Source organism: Stomoxys calcitrans, chromosome 4 (assembly GCF_963082655.1).
Source record: "Stomoxys calcitrans chromosome 4, idStoCalc2.1, whole genome shotgun sequence".
In the NCBI taxonomy this organism is placed as follows: domain Eukaryota; kingdom Metazoa; phylum Arthropoda; class Insecta; order Diptera; family Muscidae; genus Stomoxys; species Stomoxys calcitrans.
The window spans coordinates 103,133,313-103,153,488 of NC_081555.1; the positions used below are offsets into that span (position 1 = coordinate 103,133,313).

The 20,176-nt window shown below is 38.0% G+C and overlaps 1 protein-coding gene across 2 annotated transcripts in view; it reads left to right on the forward strand.

Annotated features, from left to right (window-relative positions):
* The first annotated feature begins 1,459 nt into the window (after positions 1-1,459).
* The window catches only part of LOC106089678 (galactokinase), a 156,564-nt gene continuing 137,847 nt past the window's right edge, over positions 1,460-20,176 (forward strand). The window contains exons 1-3 of one of the 2 annotated variants that reach the window (XM_059367804.1): positions 1,460-1,685; positions 11,761-12,166; positions 17,580-17,719. In XM_059367804.1, coding sequence (XP_059223787.1) covers positions 11,993-12,166; positions 17,580-17,719 — 314 coding nt within the window. In that variant the 5' untranslated portion in view covers positions 1,460-1,685; positions 11,761-11,992. Of the gene's footprint in view, positions 1,686-1,955; positions 2,373-11,760; positions 12,167-17,579; positions 17,720-20,176 lie in introns of those variants that run through there. The other variant, XM_059367806.1, reaches the window with a different exon arrangement.

The following is a 20,176-nucleotide window of genomic DNA, read 5'->3' on the forward strand; positions in this document are numbered from 1 at the left end:
CATCCTAGGAGCAGGCGCAGTAGTTTCCAATTTACAAATTTATGAGCGACCCTATCCAAACACCGCTCATGCGACACGTACTACGCCAGAAGGCAGTAGATGAGCAGAAGGTAGTAGATGAGCAGAAGGCAGTAGATGAGCACGTGAGTTGTCGTATCACGAGTAAGTCAAGTGAAGGTTGCCAGTAACGACTTTTTCAGAAGCTGTGAGGACATCGAAGAATAAGAGACCATAGAAGATCTTCTATGTGTGTGTCCCGCACTGGCAGTCGGGAAGAGTTCCACTTTAGGTTTTCATTTCTTTATGAACCTGTCTGATTTAGCGGATGTGAACATTCGCAAGTTGTTGGGGTTTTTAAAGCAATCTCGATGGTTCAACGGCAGGATCTAGAAGGCAGATGCCTTCTTCTGTTCCTATGGTATCACAATGCACGAAAACGTCTAAGTGAGTCTGACATGGCCAGATCGACTTAAAATGTCATGGCGATCAAGAATTATGGGATCTTAGACAAATATATCGAGTAGTTACAAATGGAATGATGCAATTAGTATACGCCCATCATATGGTGGAGGGTATGAAAACGGCCAGATATGACTAGATAGACTTGACATTTTAAGGCAACCAAGAATATTTAGTTTACATTCGTGCAGCTTGGAGTTCATAGTTTTACCGACTCATGGCAAGGCAAAAGTATATGTATATTCCCACAAAAAAGTGGTCTTTTGAATTGGTAACACTCGGTGCCATCTACTCTGTAGAACGAATGTCTCAAAATTCAGCTGAATTCACTGAATAAGGCTAAGCCAAGCGATCAGCCGACATACAATCTATTGAATTTTTGGCAGTTCTTGTCATTGAGGATGTCAACTTGTTCTCTTTTTCCATTCATTCTTTGTTTACGATTTCTCCTATTTGATGATATTTCAATCGACATATTTGATATCCTTAATGATGTTCATGGGGCCAATCCACTTTATGTTTTGCAAGTGACATAACCTTCTATTAGTGAATCCTGAAAATTCATTCGCAACTTAACGCCCTCTTCAACCATCCTTGCTAAGTCGTTTTTTGTGGTAGTTGAACATCAGATGAATAGTTCAGTAATGTTCTGTTAGTTTAGAGCCGTTTACATAAATATGTTGTTTAAGACCTGAAGGTCGATTTTGATTTTTAGACCCAACACTTCTTAAAATTCGTACATGATTTTGATAGCCGGTCTCTAGACGAAAAAAAATTGTTTCACTCTAATGCCAAGTATGATTCAAATCTGTTCACAACCTAATTAAGCTTCCCCTTCTATATATCTCGAAATAAAAATGTTGGCAACCCTGCTTTGTTTGCAATCATTTATTTGTTGTCCCATTTCATAAGAGCTCTCCAGAAACACAATAATGCTCTACAATAATAATCAACAACTTAAAAAATATTTATTATCAAAACACGAGAACAACAAATAACAAAAACAACAACAACAAACCCCGTCATAATAATAAACAAGCAACACTCAAAAATTACAACAACATCAAAAAGTAACGCAGCAGAATTCTAACTTGAGGAAGCTCTAAAACACAAACTCACTTCATAGTATGGCCGGTGCTTTGAGCGACGCAATCAGTTTTTGTTTTACTCTCCAGGCAAACGCATCAAAACCAAACATTCAAATATTCAACTAATTAGTGAGGGAGGTAAGAAGATACCCAAAGAACACAAAAAACCAAAACGATTAAGAAAAAGTTTAATTAATAAGCCTAAGGAAAACAAAAGTGTAATTGAGAAGTGTTTAATAATTGACATCTATAGCTCTATCTACATTAATACATACGTATGTTATGTACCTGCTGTAAACAGGTAAAAAAAAAGCAAGTGTTATGCTACCAGTCGAAGTTGAAGTTCATTGACTGTCTCATGAGAATGCGTACTCTGTGGTCTCTGTTGTTATTGTTGTTGTGCTTGGAATTCACGCGAGAGTTGTTTGTTTGTTTGTGGCATGTGTTTATGACAAGTGACGAGCGCTGGTGTTCTTTAGCCGGCTAGTGTTCTTTGTAAGGCCAAGTCATCTGTTTTTGTGTTCTTTCCTCTTTGCATTGGAATACTATACTCATGTGTGTGAATGTGTTAACACTGAGTGGTTTTTGCAAGAAATGAGTTATGCTTGTTGCTAGTTTGAGTGAAAACCATCTTACCATTGAATTAAAGAAGAAACAGTCGAAAGAAATATCAATATACCCTACAACAGTGAAGTAAGATGGAAAAATAACAAAACAAACATCGATAAAGAATTTGAACTTCGCTCATAGACTGGTTAGTGGCGCTTGTGACAATAGATAAATGGGAATCAGCGTAGCCGTTTTGGGCCTTTTCTAGTAAAATTGGTAAGATTTACTTTCGATTTTAAGGGTTTGCTCGGATGGACAGCCCATTTAGATCTTGGTAGATTTTTGGCGAAACTGAATTTTTAAATCCACAGCTATAAGATAGAGGGTTATTAATTTTAGTCGTTCTGTTTACCACAGAACATGAAAATATCCATTTCTTGATCATTGTAAAATTCGAAGGCCATTCGACCGTCCGTCCGTCTGTTGTAATCATGCTACAGCCTTCAAATATTGGGATATTAGGTCAAAATTTGACACAGTGAGTGGCGCTAAGATCCCCAATATGCGCGCGGGTTATGGTCTAGATGGGATTGTATCTTAAATTCTCATGTGGATCGATGCCAAGATTTAAAGCCTAAGGCAAATAAAAATCGATTTTATTATCCGTTTTCTCTGAAATTTTACACAGTGAGCAGTGTTATGCTCTTTGACATATAGTTTACATGGGCCTTGCATATATGGTTTACATCGGCCATTTTTGGGGGTTTCCCCACATAGACCGAACTTCCCGCAGAAGGTCTTTCTCCCATAACCGGCCTATTTATTACCCGATTTTCCTGAAAATTGGTTCCCATGAATGTCCCACTACCGAACAGGGGATATTTCTCTTATATCAATGAGTGCAGTTCAATTAAAGTTTAAGGTCAATGATAAGGGGCCTCGTTTTTTATGCTGTGTCTGAACGGCGTTCCGCATAGCGACACAACTTGGTAGAAATGTCTTAACATGGCAGGATATTTAAAAAATGTAGCCAGCAATAGTAAGAGAATCCCCACCGCTGAAAATATTCTGATGGTCACGCTGGGATTTTAACCCGTTCGGCGTCATATGAGGACATGCCAATCTTTCCTCCCCTAATATCGCGCAAATAAGATCTTAATGGATATATGGTCCTGAAAACATATAAAACCCATTTGTTAACCGATTTCACACGAATTTGTTAATTTGGTTTGGTCTAGAATAGATTATACTTCGATAGAGCTACTATGGGTTAATGAATGGTGCATATTTCACCGGATTTTGTCGTAATATTTTTAATTATACTCGACGTTGCCGGTATCCAAAGTTTGTTATGTTACATTATATATTGTAAATCAATAATAAATGTTAGAGGAAGATTGCGTGTATTTTGGTTAAAGCCTAGAACTGACTTCGACTTTTCGCCCGGACAACTGTCGATGCGCATTATAAAAAAAGTTAAGTCGGGCGAAGCAGGTCTTTTTTACCCTACAAGCTAAGTCATGGACTTTAAAATTTGCTTAAAATTAATATGTAAAATTTCGATCAAAATCCGTATCTATTGTAGAGTAAATCGTTGTGCAAATTTCTGTGAAGATCGATTGAGAAACGGTTTAACAGAGGCCTTAAAAGTGAAAGTCGAGAGTTGCATAAATATGGGAGCTATATCTCAAACTGAACAAATTTCTTTGAAATTCATCAGTAATGGGGAGAGTTATAAGGACAAACTTCGTGCAAAATTTTATGAAGATCGGATAACAAATTACTAAATTATTAAGTATTATTCGAAATCGGCCGAAAATATATATCTAAATCTAAATCTGAACCAATTGCTATTAATTTCAATTGCAATACCGGGAGTCATAAGGGGAAACCTTTGTGCCAATTTTCGGGTGAATCGTTTGACAAATGACCAAATTATTGCAATAGTAGTCCAAAACAGACAAACATATATATGGGAGCTACATCTAAATCTGAATCGATTTCTATTAAACTCGCCAATAATGCCGAAACTTTTAATTTGGAGAGAATCGGTTCAGAAATGACGATATAATTTCAATTTTAGTCCAAATCGGACGAACATATATGGGAGCTATATATCAATCTGAACGGATTTTTTCAATTTCAAAAGGCTTCGTCTCTAGGCCCAAGAAAATGATTGTGCCAAATTGAAAACTTTGTACTCAACTTAAGATGGACAGACAGACGGACAAAGCTAATCGAATCAGAAAGTGATTCTGAGTCGATCGGTATACTAATCAATGAGTCTATCTCTCTTTTTTCTGGGTGTTACAAACAAATTTACTAAGTTATAATACAGTACAGTAGTGGTATAGGGTATACAAATAGTGAGAAAGAGAAATCCGAACACATTCCGTAGAAGTTGCACTGAGTTCTATAAGCTAAATAGCAGCGACATGTCGCTGCGCCAATACAATTTTCGCTTCAATTAATTGCACCAATCAACTCTGTATGAATCTTGGTGTTTTTTCTTTTGACTTTTGTTTGTGTTCGGGCAAAGAATAGCCTCCGTCCAATTTCGCAATACTTTAATAGACAATTACGCTGCGAATGAAGTCAGTACTAGGCTTAAGTTACGAATTTTGGAGGAAATTTGGTAGGTTTTTTGAAAAATTTTGGTCGGAAATATTTTTTTTGTAGAAGCACCACTGATGAGAATTATCTAAGAATACGAATACGAATACAGAATTCTGCTCTCAATGGCATGCAGTTTGCGTCCTCTGCATTTTCTGAATATATATTAACTATGGCGTAATGCACGTATATAGGCTTTCGGCAGTCTTAGCTTCTAATGTGTGTATCTTTCTTCCAAATAATTCTTTTCTTTTTCTGTAAGTTTGATTTTTCATTTTTTTTTTCGGCAGAGCTTCATGCTTTGAACCTATGAGCTTGACATGTGCTACCAAATTTTGAGATCATACAAAACTTCCCTGTTATTTCTATGCTCTTTGAACAAGTTGGAAATGCTTAAAGATCTACATGACTAGTATTGTTTCTAGATGACCTTCTTATACCCAAAAAAAGTCCCTATGACTACGCCCATGACGTCTGTTTTTGCAAATCAGTGCACAATTTGTAACAGTTTCTATAAGAGATCTTTACAAGTCGATATTAGTGTACAACAGAAGCTCTTTTTTATTTTTGCTTTCTTTGCTAATGAGTGAGATGTGAGCGCAGAGAAGTAAGACGTGTGTGTGTGTGAGTGTGGTCCAACCAAATTGCCGACAAGGCAAGCAAGCAATTGTGCGGGTTAAACTGCACTACACACAGTACACCAGGGATGGAAAAAAATTTTTAATATGGTACTAAGAAGGGACTTCTCGGTCCGAAAGAGTGCTTTTTAGATTTAAAAAGTATACGAGTGAAAATTGATGAGCGCAGTGAAGTAAGATGCGTGTGTGAGGGGGGTCTAACCAAATTGATGACAAGGCAAGCAAATATTTGTGCGAGTTAAACTGCACTACACACGGTATACAAGGGATGGAAAATACAAATTTTAATATGGTACTAAGAAGAAACTTTTTAGTTTTTCATAATGATTTCAAAAGTATCCGAGTAAACACTTGTAAATTAACTTTTGAACATCACGAAACAGCGGGAATAATTTTCTCATATCATTGAGTACTGTCAAATACAATTTCAATGACAAGGAACCTCCTTTTTTAATTAACGGTTCCGTTAGAGTTCTGCTATAAAAGTACTTGAAGTAGTAATTTTCAATCGAAATTCCGATAGTATTTAATTTTTCTAAAGACTTTACTAGTGAAATAAGGCGATTCGTGTTTATGCAATATATGCCTAAATATGAACCGATATTGCCCATTAATAATTCCCATGCACCTGTGCCGAGTTTTGTAAAAAGAAAACTGCTCGCCCGTAAGTTTAACAAGTAAAAGCATGAAAAGGTCGCCCAGGCCAAACCTTATACACTAGGGTAATTTTATCTCAAATAAGGAAAATAAACTGTCGTTTTTTTGGCGGCCACATCTAAAATGTTTTATTTTGTTAGATTTTATATTTGATTTAGATTTTAAGTTTACCAATATATAAAACTAAACCGATTTTAATAAAAATTGGCAGAGGCTTTCAGAATTCCATAACGAATTTCGTGCAAATTCGTTACTGTCTAAAATTATTGTAACTACGCTCCGTAAAGGGTAAATCGGGCGAATTATATATTTGGGGCTATATCTAAATCTGAACAGATTTTTCCCCAAAATTCATAACGTTTGTTTTTGTTCGTAATAGAATTCATTGTTCGAAATTTCAGCCCAATCGGTATGAATCACTTCCTCTAGGGGCTTAAGAATTACATTCAAGAGATCGTCTTATATGGGAGCTATATTTGATTGTAGACCGATTCAGACCATACTTTGCTTGAAAGTTGCAGGTCTGAGCCGATATTGCCCATTGCCATCATCAACAAAATTTCAAGTAGCTGCCCTCATCTGTTCGACCGCTATCGTTACTTCTACAGACGGACGGACATGGGTGGATAGAATCAAAACATGGAAACGATCACGAATATACATATGCTTAATGGGGTCTTAGATCAATATTACGAGGTGCAACAAAGGGAATGACTGGATTAGTATACCACCATCCTATGGTGGAGAATATCAAAAAGGATTGAAATAAAGGGTGATTTTTTTGAGGATAGGATTTTCATGCATTAGTATTTGACAGATCACGTGGGATTTCAGACATGGTGTCAAAGAGAAATGGCTACGTAAATAAGCAAAATTGCCGCATTTGGAGTGAAGAGCAACCAGAAGCCGTTCAAGAACTGCCCATGCATCCCGAAAAATGCACTGTTTGGTGTGGTTTGTACGCTGGTGGAATCATTGGACCGTATTTTTTCAAAGATGCTGTTGGACGCAACGTTACGGTGAATGAACACATTTCGAACCGAACACTGATTTTGGTAATAAAATTCAATGATTTGCAAGCGTTGCTCGTTAGTAAGTCTATTCATGATGAAATGTCAAAGCATACTGAGCATCTTTCTCTTTGACACCATGTCTGAAATCCCACGTGATCTGTCAAATACTAATGCATGAAAATCCTAACCTCAAAAAAATCACCCTTTACATACATAATCTTCCAAAAATTCTTTGTGCATGACAAAGGTACTAAAGCGGGCGCGGGAGTATTACGGTACTCCATTGGTCGAAAAAGTACAGTACTACTGTACTTTTCCATCCCTGCAGTAAAGTAGTTTTGATTTACCTGTCAGTCGTTTAGATGAGAATTAATCTTTTAACGGCCAATCGAATTTCGTTTAACGACCAATAAAATTTAGAAAGAAATCGCCATTTCCACTAAAATTTTTGTACCCACCATCATAGGATGGGGGTATACTAATCTAGTCATTCCGTTTGTAATTCCTACAAATAATCGTCTAAGACCCCTTAAAGTATATATACTCTTGATGGTCTCGTTCTGAGTCGATTTGGCCCTGACCGTCCGTCTGCCGAAATCACGATAGCGGTCGATTTAGTTCAGATTTAGATATACATAGGTCGTATATAAACCGATTCCCTGATTTGTTTTCTTGAGCCCCTGGAAGCCGCAATTTTTGTCCAATTTGGCTGGAATTGCGAACGAAGTGTTCTGTTATAGCTTCCAACAACTCTGCCAAATACGGTCCAAATCGGTCTATAAACTGATATAGCTCCCAAATTAACCGATTGTCCGATTAGGCTGAAATTTTGCATATGGTGTTCTGTTACGACTTCCAACAAATCAATCTATAACCTGACATACCTTCCATGTAAACCGGTCTCTCGATCATTCTTATTCGGTTCCTAGAAGCTTTTTGCTGGTTTGACACAAGTTTGAATGTAGAATAGACTTGTGCCCTTCAACTACATTTATTTTGTATAAATTTGTAGAAGAATCCATTGTGGTGAATTCCCAAGATTCAGCCAGGCCGATCTTGGCACGCTTTTACTTGTTTTTGCTACAGCATTCTTTATGGGTGTGAATGCAAAGCCATAGGTGGGAGTGTTAGTGATGAGAGAACGAGAAACAAATGGTGCGTGACAAAGAGTATTATTTTAGTTGAGGGTGTTGTGGGTGTGTGATGTGCGTGACCCTACTTGATATGCAGGTTAGCCAATTCCTTACGGCTCGGCTTTGACATGCGAGGCATTTGCATTTTTGTTGTTTTCTATATGCTTTGCAAGCTTGCATAACAAGACAAACAATTTTATGAATACAGGCCATATATCGAAAGATTTTTTTCCAGAGATGTGCAGAATATAAATGAAAATTAATTTTCCGGAAAGGAAATCGATCAAAATAAGGAATTAATTTAAAAAAATTTGTGTGAATACAAAGCCATTGGTGACTGGTATGTGCGAGAGAAAGAGTTTGTTAAAAGAAATCAATATTGAGGTGCGGATGTGTTAGTGTGATGCGTGAGGCCTTACATGGAGTTCTTTGGCATGGAGGTCAGTCAATGACGTCTGTGCTTTGGTATGTTGGCAACGTTTTAATACAACTTTGGCAACGCACTTAATTAAACATAGAAGTAAACATTAAAAGGAGTTAAAGTAATTTAGTGCGTGGCCACACTATGCACTTAAGGAATGAATTAATTGGCGAAGAGTTAAAAGAAGTAAACGAAAGAGGGAGTAGTATTTTTCCTTATATTATTTGATGGATCCCGAAGTTAAATAGTATAAAATGAAAATCTTTTTTTTTGTTTCTATCTTCGTATAGACTTAGATTTACTTGTAATATTCAAATAGTTCAAAGTGATTATGTGATGAAAATAGTGTACTTTATATTTCAATACCAGAAGGGAGTTTTGTGAGGGATTACCCTGCCAATGATCAACCGAAGGCAGCATGTAGAGCGATCTGGTAATATGGGGTCTCGAATGGAAGGCAGAACAATCTTATATATAAAATCAATTTGTGTTTGTTTGTCGGTTTGTTTGTTCCGTATAGACTCAAAAACGGCTGAACCGATTACCCTGAAATTTTCACAGATTGTGTAGGTTGGTTTTTTATGTCGGAGGTCAGTAGGTTTTAATGTCGGAAGGGGGGCGGACTCTCCCCCTTACCCCAAAAGTACTACCCAAAAATAAAAGTGGACGGATCGGGACAATATAGGACTCCAATGAAAGGTATTCAGGAGTAGAGTACGAAATATTAAAAATTGGGTCACAGTAACTGGTGGTACGCCCCAGCCCGAAAAACCACCTAAAATATGACAATATGGGACTCAAATGAAAAGTATTCGGGAGTAGATTACGAATATGGTCAGTAAGGAGGAATAGGCTTTATAATTTGTTGATATCGGAAGAATCCCCGTTACTCCAAAAACACCAACCAAAATCAAATTAGACCCATGGGGACAATATGGGTATCAAATGAAAGGTGTTGGAGAGTAGAATACGAATATATTACTAGAAAGGTACTAGGTAGTGGAGAGTAGAATACGAATATATTACTGGAAGGAAACATAGGCTATATAATTTTTTGATATCGGAAAGGGGGGGGGGACCCTCCACCTTACCCCAAAAATAAAAGTGGACTTATCGGGACATCATGGGGCTCAAATGAAAAGTATTCAGGAGTAGAGTACGAAATATTAAAAATTTGGTCCCAATAACTGGTGGTCCGCCCTAGCCTCAAAACCCCCTAAGAAAAGAGGAATAGGCTTTATAATTTGTTGATATCGGAAGGATCCCCGTTACCCCAAAAACAACACCCAAAATCAAATTAGGCCCATCGGGACTATATGGGCCGTCCCAACCCCAAAACTCCCCCAAACAGACTTATCGAAAGTTCATGTCAATATGGGGCTCAAATGAAAGGTATTCGGGAGTAGATTACGAATCTGACATACAAAATCATATCGAAGTATAGGGTGTCACCCCACCTCCTGAAAACGCCTCAAATGGGCACATGAACCAATCATGGCTATATGAATTCGGGTTGTTTGTTTATTTCGTAGCATCAGAAACGTCTGAACCGATGTTCTTAAAATTTTCACAGACTGTGTAAGTTGGTTTCAAAGGACCAATTTGATATCGAATAGGAGCGGGCTGCAACACGTTCATATCAATATGGGACTCAGATGAAAAGTATTCGGCGGTGGATTACAAATATGGCATAAAAAATTAGGCCCAAGAAATAGAAGGTCGCCCTCCCTCAAATACCTCCAAATGGGCACATAAGCCGACTCAAATGAGAGGTATTTGGTAGTAGTTGGCGCTTTGCCTCCTCAAAATAAGTCAAATAGGTAAATTGACCCATTACGATAATACGGGACTTAAATGAAAGGTAGTCGCAGAAAACGAATTTGATATTCAATTTTGGAGCTAAGTTTTCGGGGGTAAGCCCTATTGCACCCCTTAAACTGAACTTCCTTTCCGACTTTGGCTATATGTAGCTCAAATCAATGGTATTTGGGAGTTAAGAAAGAATTTAAACTCTATTTTCAGAGGTCGCCCTAGCCCCAAAACACCCTCCAAACGGTTCATATTTATCGGCCGTGCCAATATGGGGCTCAAATTAAAGAGATTTGGAAGTGGAGCACGAATTTGATATCCATATTTGAGTCGAAATATCTGAGGTGCCATCCCTCTCATAATGAGAACATTAACCTAAGGAAGAACATTACCACCAGGAACCGAGAAGGGGCAAATTCTCACACATCAATGAGTGCTTTTTGATTCAAGTTTAAACTCAATGGTAAGGGACCCTTTTTTATAGCCGAGTCAGATCGGCGTCCTGCAGTGCAACACCTCTTTGGGGAAATTTTTTTGAATGACCATGCATGGCATTGTACCTGGCAAATGTAGCCAGCATTAAGGGGGGATAAACACCGCTTTGCCCGATGTTCTCGCCAGGATTCGAACGCGTTCAGCGTCATAGGCTACAATGGCACGAATTCGATATCCGCATTCAGGGCGAAGTGGCCCCACTCTTAAAAGTTATAAGAGGGTTAAAGAAGGCGCAGCGAAGTGGGCCCGGTTCGGCTAGTAATAAATAAAAGTAAAAAAGTGCCTGTGCGGCTTCAAAAATTATGCACTGTATTCAACCAAAATGTATAGACAAGTTGTGTGTGTGTACCCATGAGACCTATAAGTTTAGATTATAACTATAAGTAAATTTTTATTCTCTGTATTGTGGAAGGCACAGCGGAGCGTGGTTGACTGGGCCAGTTAGACTAAAAAGTGATCTGGCCTGTGACTGTTATCAACTTACTTGTGTGCCAAGGGCCATAGAAAATATTTGCAGGGTATCAAGTTTATGGGCTTATGGTTTCGTGTACATATTTACCAGAGTGCAATAGTTAGCTTGTATTTGCCCTTCGATGCTATATATAGTTCACATATCATCCGTATACCATCAACTTTAGTAAATTCACTGCTTAAATGGCTATAATCTGAAATTTGTGCCCTTTTGTATTACAGAATTCCTATAAACATTGCAAATTATCCAAAGTTTAGTATTTTTAAATAAAAAAGTATTTGGTTTAAATTTCTAGCGCCCTTATCTATAGTCCCACATGTAATACCCAATTTTAAATTTAAGCTTTACTCTGCACATTTAAAACCTGAACCAATAAACTCCCACTCACATATTTACTATACCCTTAATTGCAGTCAATCAAAAACTCAAACGAGCCACTTTAAATAACTACAACGACGACAGGCTGCATCAACGCCAACAACTTCATTGCCTGCAAAACCCGCCAGACTGCCAGCATCCCTGCCGACAACATCATTAGTGGTGGTGTAGTTGTAACACAGGATTTCACAGACACCAACTCATCAAACCAAAAGTAGAAAAAAAAACGAGTGAATTGCAAAAAGATTGCAATAAAACCAAAGAATTATGTCCTCCTTGTTAACCACAAAACTGCCAACATTTGAGGAAATTCTAGAAACGGCCAAAGAGACATTTCATCAAAACTTTGGCCATGCGCCAGAATTAGCCTGTTGTGCACCGGGACGTGTTAATTTGATTGGTGAACATGTTGATTACAATGACGGTTATGTTCTACCCATGGTAAGTACTGAGCTAACATCAAGATTTTAGACAACTCCCCTTGGCACAAATTGTGTCAGGCCTGTTTGACGTTTAAAATAAGCAAACAAAAAAAAAGAAGTTTTGCAATAATTAGTTGAATGTTTAACGTATGACGGGAGAAAAAAAGCAGGTTGATCATTCAAATGAAGAAAAAGAAAATGAACCAAGTGACAAAATAAGCCACTTCTCCAACGATACATTCCCTACCCAATTTTCTTTAAAGACAAAATTTCTATGAAATTTCCCCTAAATACAAAATTTCTCTGCAATTTTCTCTAATGACACAATTTCTATGAGATTTTCTCTAGAGATATCATTTGTATTAAATTTTTTACAAAAAAAAAACTTTCATTTTTCATGTTTTTTGCCTGTTAGGGCAAACAGGCAAAAAATTGATAAATGAAAAATTTGACAGAGCCCGGCCAGGATTCGAACCTGGGCACACGGAGCATCAGCGAGAGCCATTGCCATTGTCTTAACGTTCGAAGTCATCAATACATCTTCCAACAGATGCACAAAATCATGTGTAACACGGAAGAAGTGTAATTTGTCACAGAAAGAATGTCTGTCATTACACAAAAATACATGCATTAGGAAAAGTACAGCTAATAGACGGGGTTGTCGAGCGTGGTTAATGTGGTAATTGTATCATAGACGCGTTTTCGCTATTTATACGATTCAAATGCAACATACCAACGCACGGCCCTTGAAGCCATCATAACTAATATGGTTGAAAAGTTTTCCAACCAAAGACGGAACGCGTCCCTTAGTGGTTGGTGTGTGTTGCTATCTTTTTGTATTATTGTATTAGGACTCCCGACATCGGAACTGAACTATGGTCCAGATAAGACCCCTTCTAGATATAGCTGCCATATAGACTGACCTGCCGATTTAAAGCCTATGGCCGGTGGTTATCCCCTCCTAATGCTGGCGACATTTGAGGTACTGTGCCATATAAAAACTTCTCCTCAAAAGTAGTGTCGCAGTGCGGGACGCCGTTCGGACTCGGCTATAAAAAGTAGGCCCCTTATCATTGAGCTTAAACTTGAATCGGACTGCACTCATTGATATCTGAAAAGTTTGCCCGTTTTCCTCAATGGATTGTTCATGGGCAAAATTTGCAAATTTTTGCTACAGCACAGTGTGTTGTGTTCTATCTTTCGTCTGCTTGATTCTGTCGAGTATCCAGATTCAGGAACTCTGTGGCTAAGATGGGGTGTGTCCAGAGGGAGACGAGTGGTCCATGGTCGCAATCGGGACATACATCCTGCACGTTGGCATCAATCCTGTAGCAATTGAGGCGGCTGCATCTGCCGGATCGTAATTGAGCTCGAACTACTCAGGTTTGCTTGGGTAGGTCAATTTCTTCAGATGCAATGGGAGGCGGTCGTTCTCCAAGGACCACATTCACCCGGTAGCTATTCACCATATCTGTTTCGGTGTCTGCATGAATATTGTCTAGGCCCGCTTGATACGGCGCTCGATCTAGAGGTTCTCTCTTTAGCGCTGTACCTCACGCTCTAGATCATGTAGATCTACATTAAGGCTTCTGGGCGGTGGATATCTATCCACAAGATGATGATTTGGATGGTGTCTGCAATAACAGCCCAAAAGGTATTGCTTAGACAGCATGTAGTTATGTCTTCGCACGGGTAGGATCTTTGTCTCCAGATGGAGGTGATCCACATGAGAAGTGAGAAGACAGCCTGTCGCAGCTCGAAGGTCGGCATTCTGACAGATCTGTATATTATTCCACTGCGTGTCACAGAGCTGATGAGACCACACTGGCGCTGCATAACTTACCACAGACCGGCCAATTGCTTTGCACGTGGCCAACAAGGTTTCTTTGTCTGCACCCCAAGTGCGGCCGGCAAGGGACTTGATGAACTTGTTTCTAGTTTTGACTTTATCGAAATTGCTTTGGCAATTTTTTGGGACATTTGATGGTCGGAATTGTCACTTCTTGGACCATCACTTTCAGCTCCGTACGCACCTCATGAGTTTATGTAGTGAACAATGGGCTGAAGATTTGGAGGCAGATATCTTCACATTTCTTGCAGCGAAATATGAGGCAAGTTCGTTGAGGTAGACGTTCAACCTATCGCTAATGTCAACAATGGGTGGGGGATCTGATGCCATGATCGTACAATCGTCCGCATATGATATGATCTCTATGCCGTCTGGTGGGAGTGGAATGAAGGATACGAAAATGCAAAATTTGCCCGTAAACATTTCACTAAGTAACTTGGGTAAACTTCTCACATATCAATGAGTGCAGTCCGATTCAAGTTTAAGTTCAATGATAAGGACCTCCTTTTTGTAGCCGAGTCCGAACGGCGTGCCGCTGTGCGACACCTCTTTGGAGAGAAGTTTTACATGGCATAGTACCTCACAAATGTTGCCAGCATTAGAAGGGGAATACCACCGCTGAAAATTTTTATCTGATGGTCGCGCCCGGATTCGAACCCAGACGTTTAGCGTCCTAGGTGGACATGCTATCCTCTACGCTACGGTGGCGGAATGGGGGATAGATAGAGGTTAAATATTGGCGGAGATATCACCTCGCCTTGGGATACTACCTGTTTCACTCTACGGTGTTTCGATTTCTTATCCCAAAATTCCACAAGTGACTGGCGACCAAACAGATAATTCGCGACCCAACGTTTCAGGCCTGGCTGGAGGGACGTATTGGCGATGTCCTCAAATAATTTGGCATGGCTGAGCGTGTCGAATGCCTTCGATAGGTTCAGTACCAAGAGGACCGTCCTATCACATGCGCTGTGATAGGACAGGCCTATCACAGCGCATGTGAGCAGTTGTGCTATGTAGTCTTCGAAATCCATGCTGATGCTCAGGGAATGGAAATTCTCCAACGAGACTCGGGAGGAGTAGTCCCTCAAGCGTCTTGGCTCTCTGCCCATCTTCCAGGCATCGGGTGCTCTAAGAGTGTTCAAAGACAGGTTGAGGACAGTTGTAAGGTACTCCACTCCAGGTTGATCCAGATTCTTCAGCATCAATGTAGAGATTCCGTCGGGGCCCAACGCCTTAGATAATTTGGCGCCAAGGATGACATTCGTAACTTCCCTCACAGTAAATTGTGATGGCTGTTCTTTGGCTCGGTGACCACGAATACGGCGAATGGCTCTCCTCCTTGCCATGTCACTCTCGGGATGCACAATAAATTGGCGGTTGAACAACCTGGCGCTCCTCTTCGGATCAGTAACGGTTATGTCGCCAAAAGTAAGTAACTTAACAGTAGACCACAGCTTGCCTACACCGGTACCTAAGCTACATTGCTCCATGAGTTCCAGCCACAAATCGGTCGATGGTGAGAATAATGGGCCTGATCACAAAGAAATGACGGCTTGCCAGGTTACGTCACTCAAGAGATCAGGGGATGCAATGGAAATGTCTGGCGAGCTGATACATCTCCTCCTAATCCCAGTGGGGGCATCCTCATTCACCGCGCAAAAGTGGAGCTTTCAATTTGCTCTGCCCAAGCTATACCTCGCTGTTCGTTACCTAGGGGAGAATACCATGAAACGTGATGCGGATTAAAATCTCCTAGAACGAGATGATTATGGCCAGACAGTAACCCACTTATATCGGGCTTGTAAGCTTGACCATTAACTGGGTCACAACTACAAACCGGCTGTATGTACACGTTGTACATCTCGGCAGTACCGGACCTGACTGCTATCCCTATGCACTCCATGTTGGAATCAGCATCGTCAGGCGCGGGGTCCATACTGCACGGAATGGTATACCGCTAATCCCCCGCTTCCATTCCCTAAGCGATATTTACGTTGCACATTATATCCGTGACAACTGTGTAAGCTGCAGGTGTTGGTCAGCCTTGCCTCCTGGATCGCTGCGACCAATTTGTTCTTCTGACTCATAAAATCCACAATCTCGTCGATCTTGCCACGGAGACCGTTGCAATTCAATTGCAAAAATGATACACTGGCCTGTCATTATTAGGGCTGGTATGCTGCTGTTGCTTATATTGCCGCACGGGAGAGGTCGGGGGGTCGCATAGTCCCATGCCGAAAATGCAGAAGGCGACGACGACGAAGCTTGAGACCAACTGCTGGCTATGTTTGCACAGCACCTTGCAACATATTCAGTATGATATACTCCCGTAGTGAAGTGAGGCCAGAGCAAGATTGGAAATGTAGCCAATCCATACATCGTTTATACCTCACCGACACCGACCGATGATGGAGGCGGTTCTGGCAAACCAAACAGAGCAGCGTCCGGGGTTCTTTTCAATTCCGGCACGGACCAGAATCATGCGGAGAAGGCACTCCGGGATGTGCCTCTTCCATTTTTTTATCTGTTATTTTGTTTCCTTTTATTTTATTTTATTTTATTTTACTTTATTTAATTTAATTTTATTTTATTTCATTTTATTTTATTTTATTTTATTTTATTTTATTTTATTTTATTTTATTTTATTTTATTTTATTTTATTTTATTTTATTTTATTTTATTTTATTTTACTTATTTTATTTTATTTTATTTTTATTTTCTTTATTTTATTTTATTTTATTTTATTTTATTTTATTTTATTTTATTTTATTTTATTTTATTTTATTTTATTTTATTTTATTTTATTTTATTTTATTTTATTTTATTTTATTTTATTTTATTTTATTTTATTTTATTTTATTTTATTTTATTTTATTTTATTTTATTTTATTTTATTTTATTTTTATTTTCTTTATTTTATTTTATTTTATTTTATTTTATTTTTATTTTATTTATTTTATTTTATTTTATTTTATTTTATTTTATTTTATTTTATTTTATTTTATTTTATTTTATTTTATTTTATTTTATTTTATTTTTATTTTCTTTATTTTATTTTATATTATTTTATTTCATTTTATTTTATTTTATTTTATTTTATTTTATTTTATTTTATTTTATTTTATTTTATTTTATTTTATTTTATTTTATTTTATTTTATTTTATTTTATTTTATTTTATTTTATTTTATTTTATTTTATTTTATTTTATTTTATTTTATTTTATTTTATTTTATTTTATATTATATTATTTTATTTTATTTTATTTTATTTTATTTTATTTTATTTTATTTTATATTATTTTATTTTATTTTATTTTATTTTATTTTATTTTATTTTATTTTATTTTATTTTATTTTATTTTTATTTTATTTTATTTTATTTTATTTTTATTTTATTTTATTTTATTTTATTTTATTTTATTTTATTTTATTTTATTTTATTTTATTTTATTTAATTTTAATTTATTTTATTTTTTCCGATTTCAGTTATGTACTCAAAATGTCATTTATTCAACTTATTTTTTATCTCTCTCCCTCTCTCTCTTTCACTCTTTCATTCTCCATGTTATCCTTTTTCAGGCTCTTCCCATGGTTACGGTCATTGTTGGCGGTCAACGACCAGGAAATGAAGTCGATTTAATTACATGCTGCACTGGTGCTGATGATCCGAAGCGTGTTAAATTTTCATTAACGGACTTGCAACCGCGCCAAAACCCAAAGTAAGTATGGTGCACTGGTAGTTATTTAAGCAGTCCATTGTAATTGTTCGCTCACCTGTCGTTTTATTTGTACATGAGGGTTAAGGGTGTGAGTATGTGATGAACATGAAGTGAAATTGAGTTTTTTTTTTTATAATTTATATAAAGCAAATGTAAGACTATTTAACATGGTGAGAATGTGAATACCTAATTAGACGCAGGGCATTGACTTTTTACATAAGAGGCATGGTTTTTCAAATCTTCCATATAGTTTTTTAAATCTTAAAATGATGAACAATTCATACATTACTCCTGGGAATGGTGAATTCGTATGCAGACATATTATGGCTATTGACATATAAGTGAATCCATTGAAAAATCTTCAAAAAAACTGGGTGAAATATGTTTTCATGAGAGTCAATGTTCGTGCGGAGTATCATAATGTGGGCGATAAAAACCACCTCTTCCAGGATATAGGAGACACTTTAAGATGTCCGACTCATAGACATAAAGCTTTGGTATGACACAGCCACGGAGGCTTTGAGAGCCGCATTTATGGCATGGGTTAGCTTAGGTTTAAGTGGCAGTCTGCCCTCAGGAAGTCTGCCCTGGTCCATTGTGATACCACAGGAACAGAAGAAGGAAAATGCCTTCTAGTTCGTATCGTTGAACCATCCAAATAGCTTTAAAAAGCCCAATAACTTGCGAATGTTGACATCCGCTAAATCAGACAGGTTCTCAAGAAATGAGAACCTAAAGTGGAACTCCTTCCGACTGCTAGCGCATGACATAGGTGTTTTATAGTCTCTTCTTCTTCGATGCCTCACAGCTTTTGCAAAAGTCTTTGATGGCAACTTTCAGTCTGTCAGCATGTTTTCCGATTAGACAGTGACCTGTCATGACGGACACAATGACTGAGACGTCTGTTCTAGCCAATGACAGCAAAGCAGTAGAGCTCTTCAAGTCCAGATTAGTCCACATAGTTTTGGAATGCTCATAGCCCCCTCTTTGTGACCTTTGTTTCCGACCTCGTGACCGCCTCCGCATTGGCCAACCCCTCAACTAGGTTAAGTAGTTTGACAATTGCCATATAAGAAAGACCGGCGAATGGTTTCCTTTCAGTGGAGGAACCCTTCCTGGCACATTCCTCCGCCTTTTCGTTTCCCGGAATACCATCGAGCTCTTGAAAACCACTAACCGCTATGTAGTGAGCCCGGAATCGTTTCAGAGTTTCAAACACTACGCTATGCAGTTCGGCCTCAATGTCCTCGAATCTCAGGGTTTGAGAGCTGCCACGGTAAATCCCTTTCCAAGATTTCATTGAGTAAGGTTAGGTTGGGTTAAAGTGGCAGTCTGCCATCAGAATCACTAAGATGTTTTCGTCCATTGTGATACCACATGAACAGCAGAAGGAAGATATCTTCTAATTCCTACCGTTGAACTATCCAGATCACTTTAAAAAGCCCAACAACTTGCGAATGTTCACATCCGCTAAATAAGACAAGTTTTCAAAGAAATTAGAACCTAAAGTGGAGGTTCTTCTGACTGCCAGTGCGGGACACACATACAAGGTGTTCTATTGTCTCTTCTTCCTGTTATGAGACATCTGTTCTTGCCAGTGACTGCAAAGTGGTTGACATCATCCAGTCTAGATTAGGCCACAAAATTTTAGAATGCTCACAACTCCGCCTTTGTGACTATCTATCATTCGTTGCATATATTTAAGTTGTTTACCCAATCTTAGCCCATTTTTATACCCACCACCATATGTTGAGAGTATATTAACTTCGTGTTTCCGTTTATATTCTTCATCGTCATAACATTTAAAATCGTTTTAGCTACGCGCAAAGAAATAATCCGTTTGATATAAAGGAAATTCTCGATGTTATGATACAGAATTATCCTAAAAACCTTCCATTTGTGCACAACTCCACTATGGTTTTGTACTTTGATCTGCTATTCTCGTTATGTTATAAATACAACCAAAAATAGTTGTTGTTTTCGCACATTTGAATACCTACTTTGTGATGGATATTTTGTTATCGCGTAGATATTGCCAAACAATGTATGTGCCCTAGATCTCATGTTGTGTTTTCTTGTACCTGGCAACCATTTGTGTGTTGCTCTAATGATTTTTGTCATTGGACATGCCAACATTTTTGTATCGAAACTTAAAAAATTTCTAGTTTACCACAGGCACCCTTCCGATCTGCTCAAAATGCTGACTGCTACCTGCTCAATCAAAACAAAGAATGAAAAAAAAATATTGTGTGTGTCTATACCAGTGACGAACACACAATTGCAATTATTTGCAAGCTCATGGGTCTGCTTGGGATTATTTTCTTATGTATGTACAAAGTAATGAGCAATAGAGTGAGTATTTTTTATAACCACCGGTCTATACGCTAAAATACTCATTCATTCTCTCTGGTAGAAGAGATATAAGATAATTATTTTTGCTTCAGTACAAGAGTAATA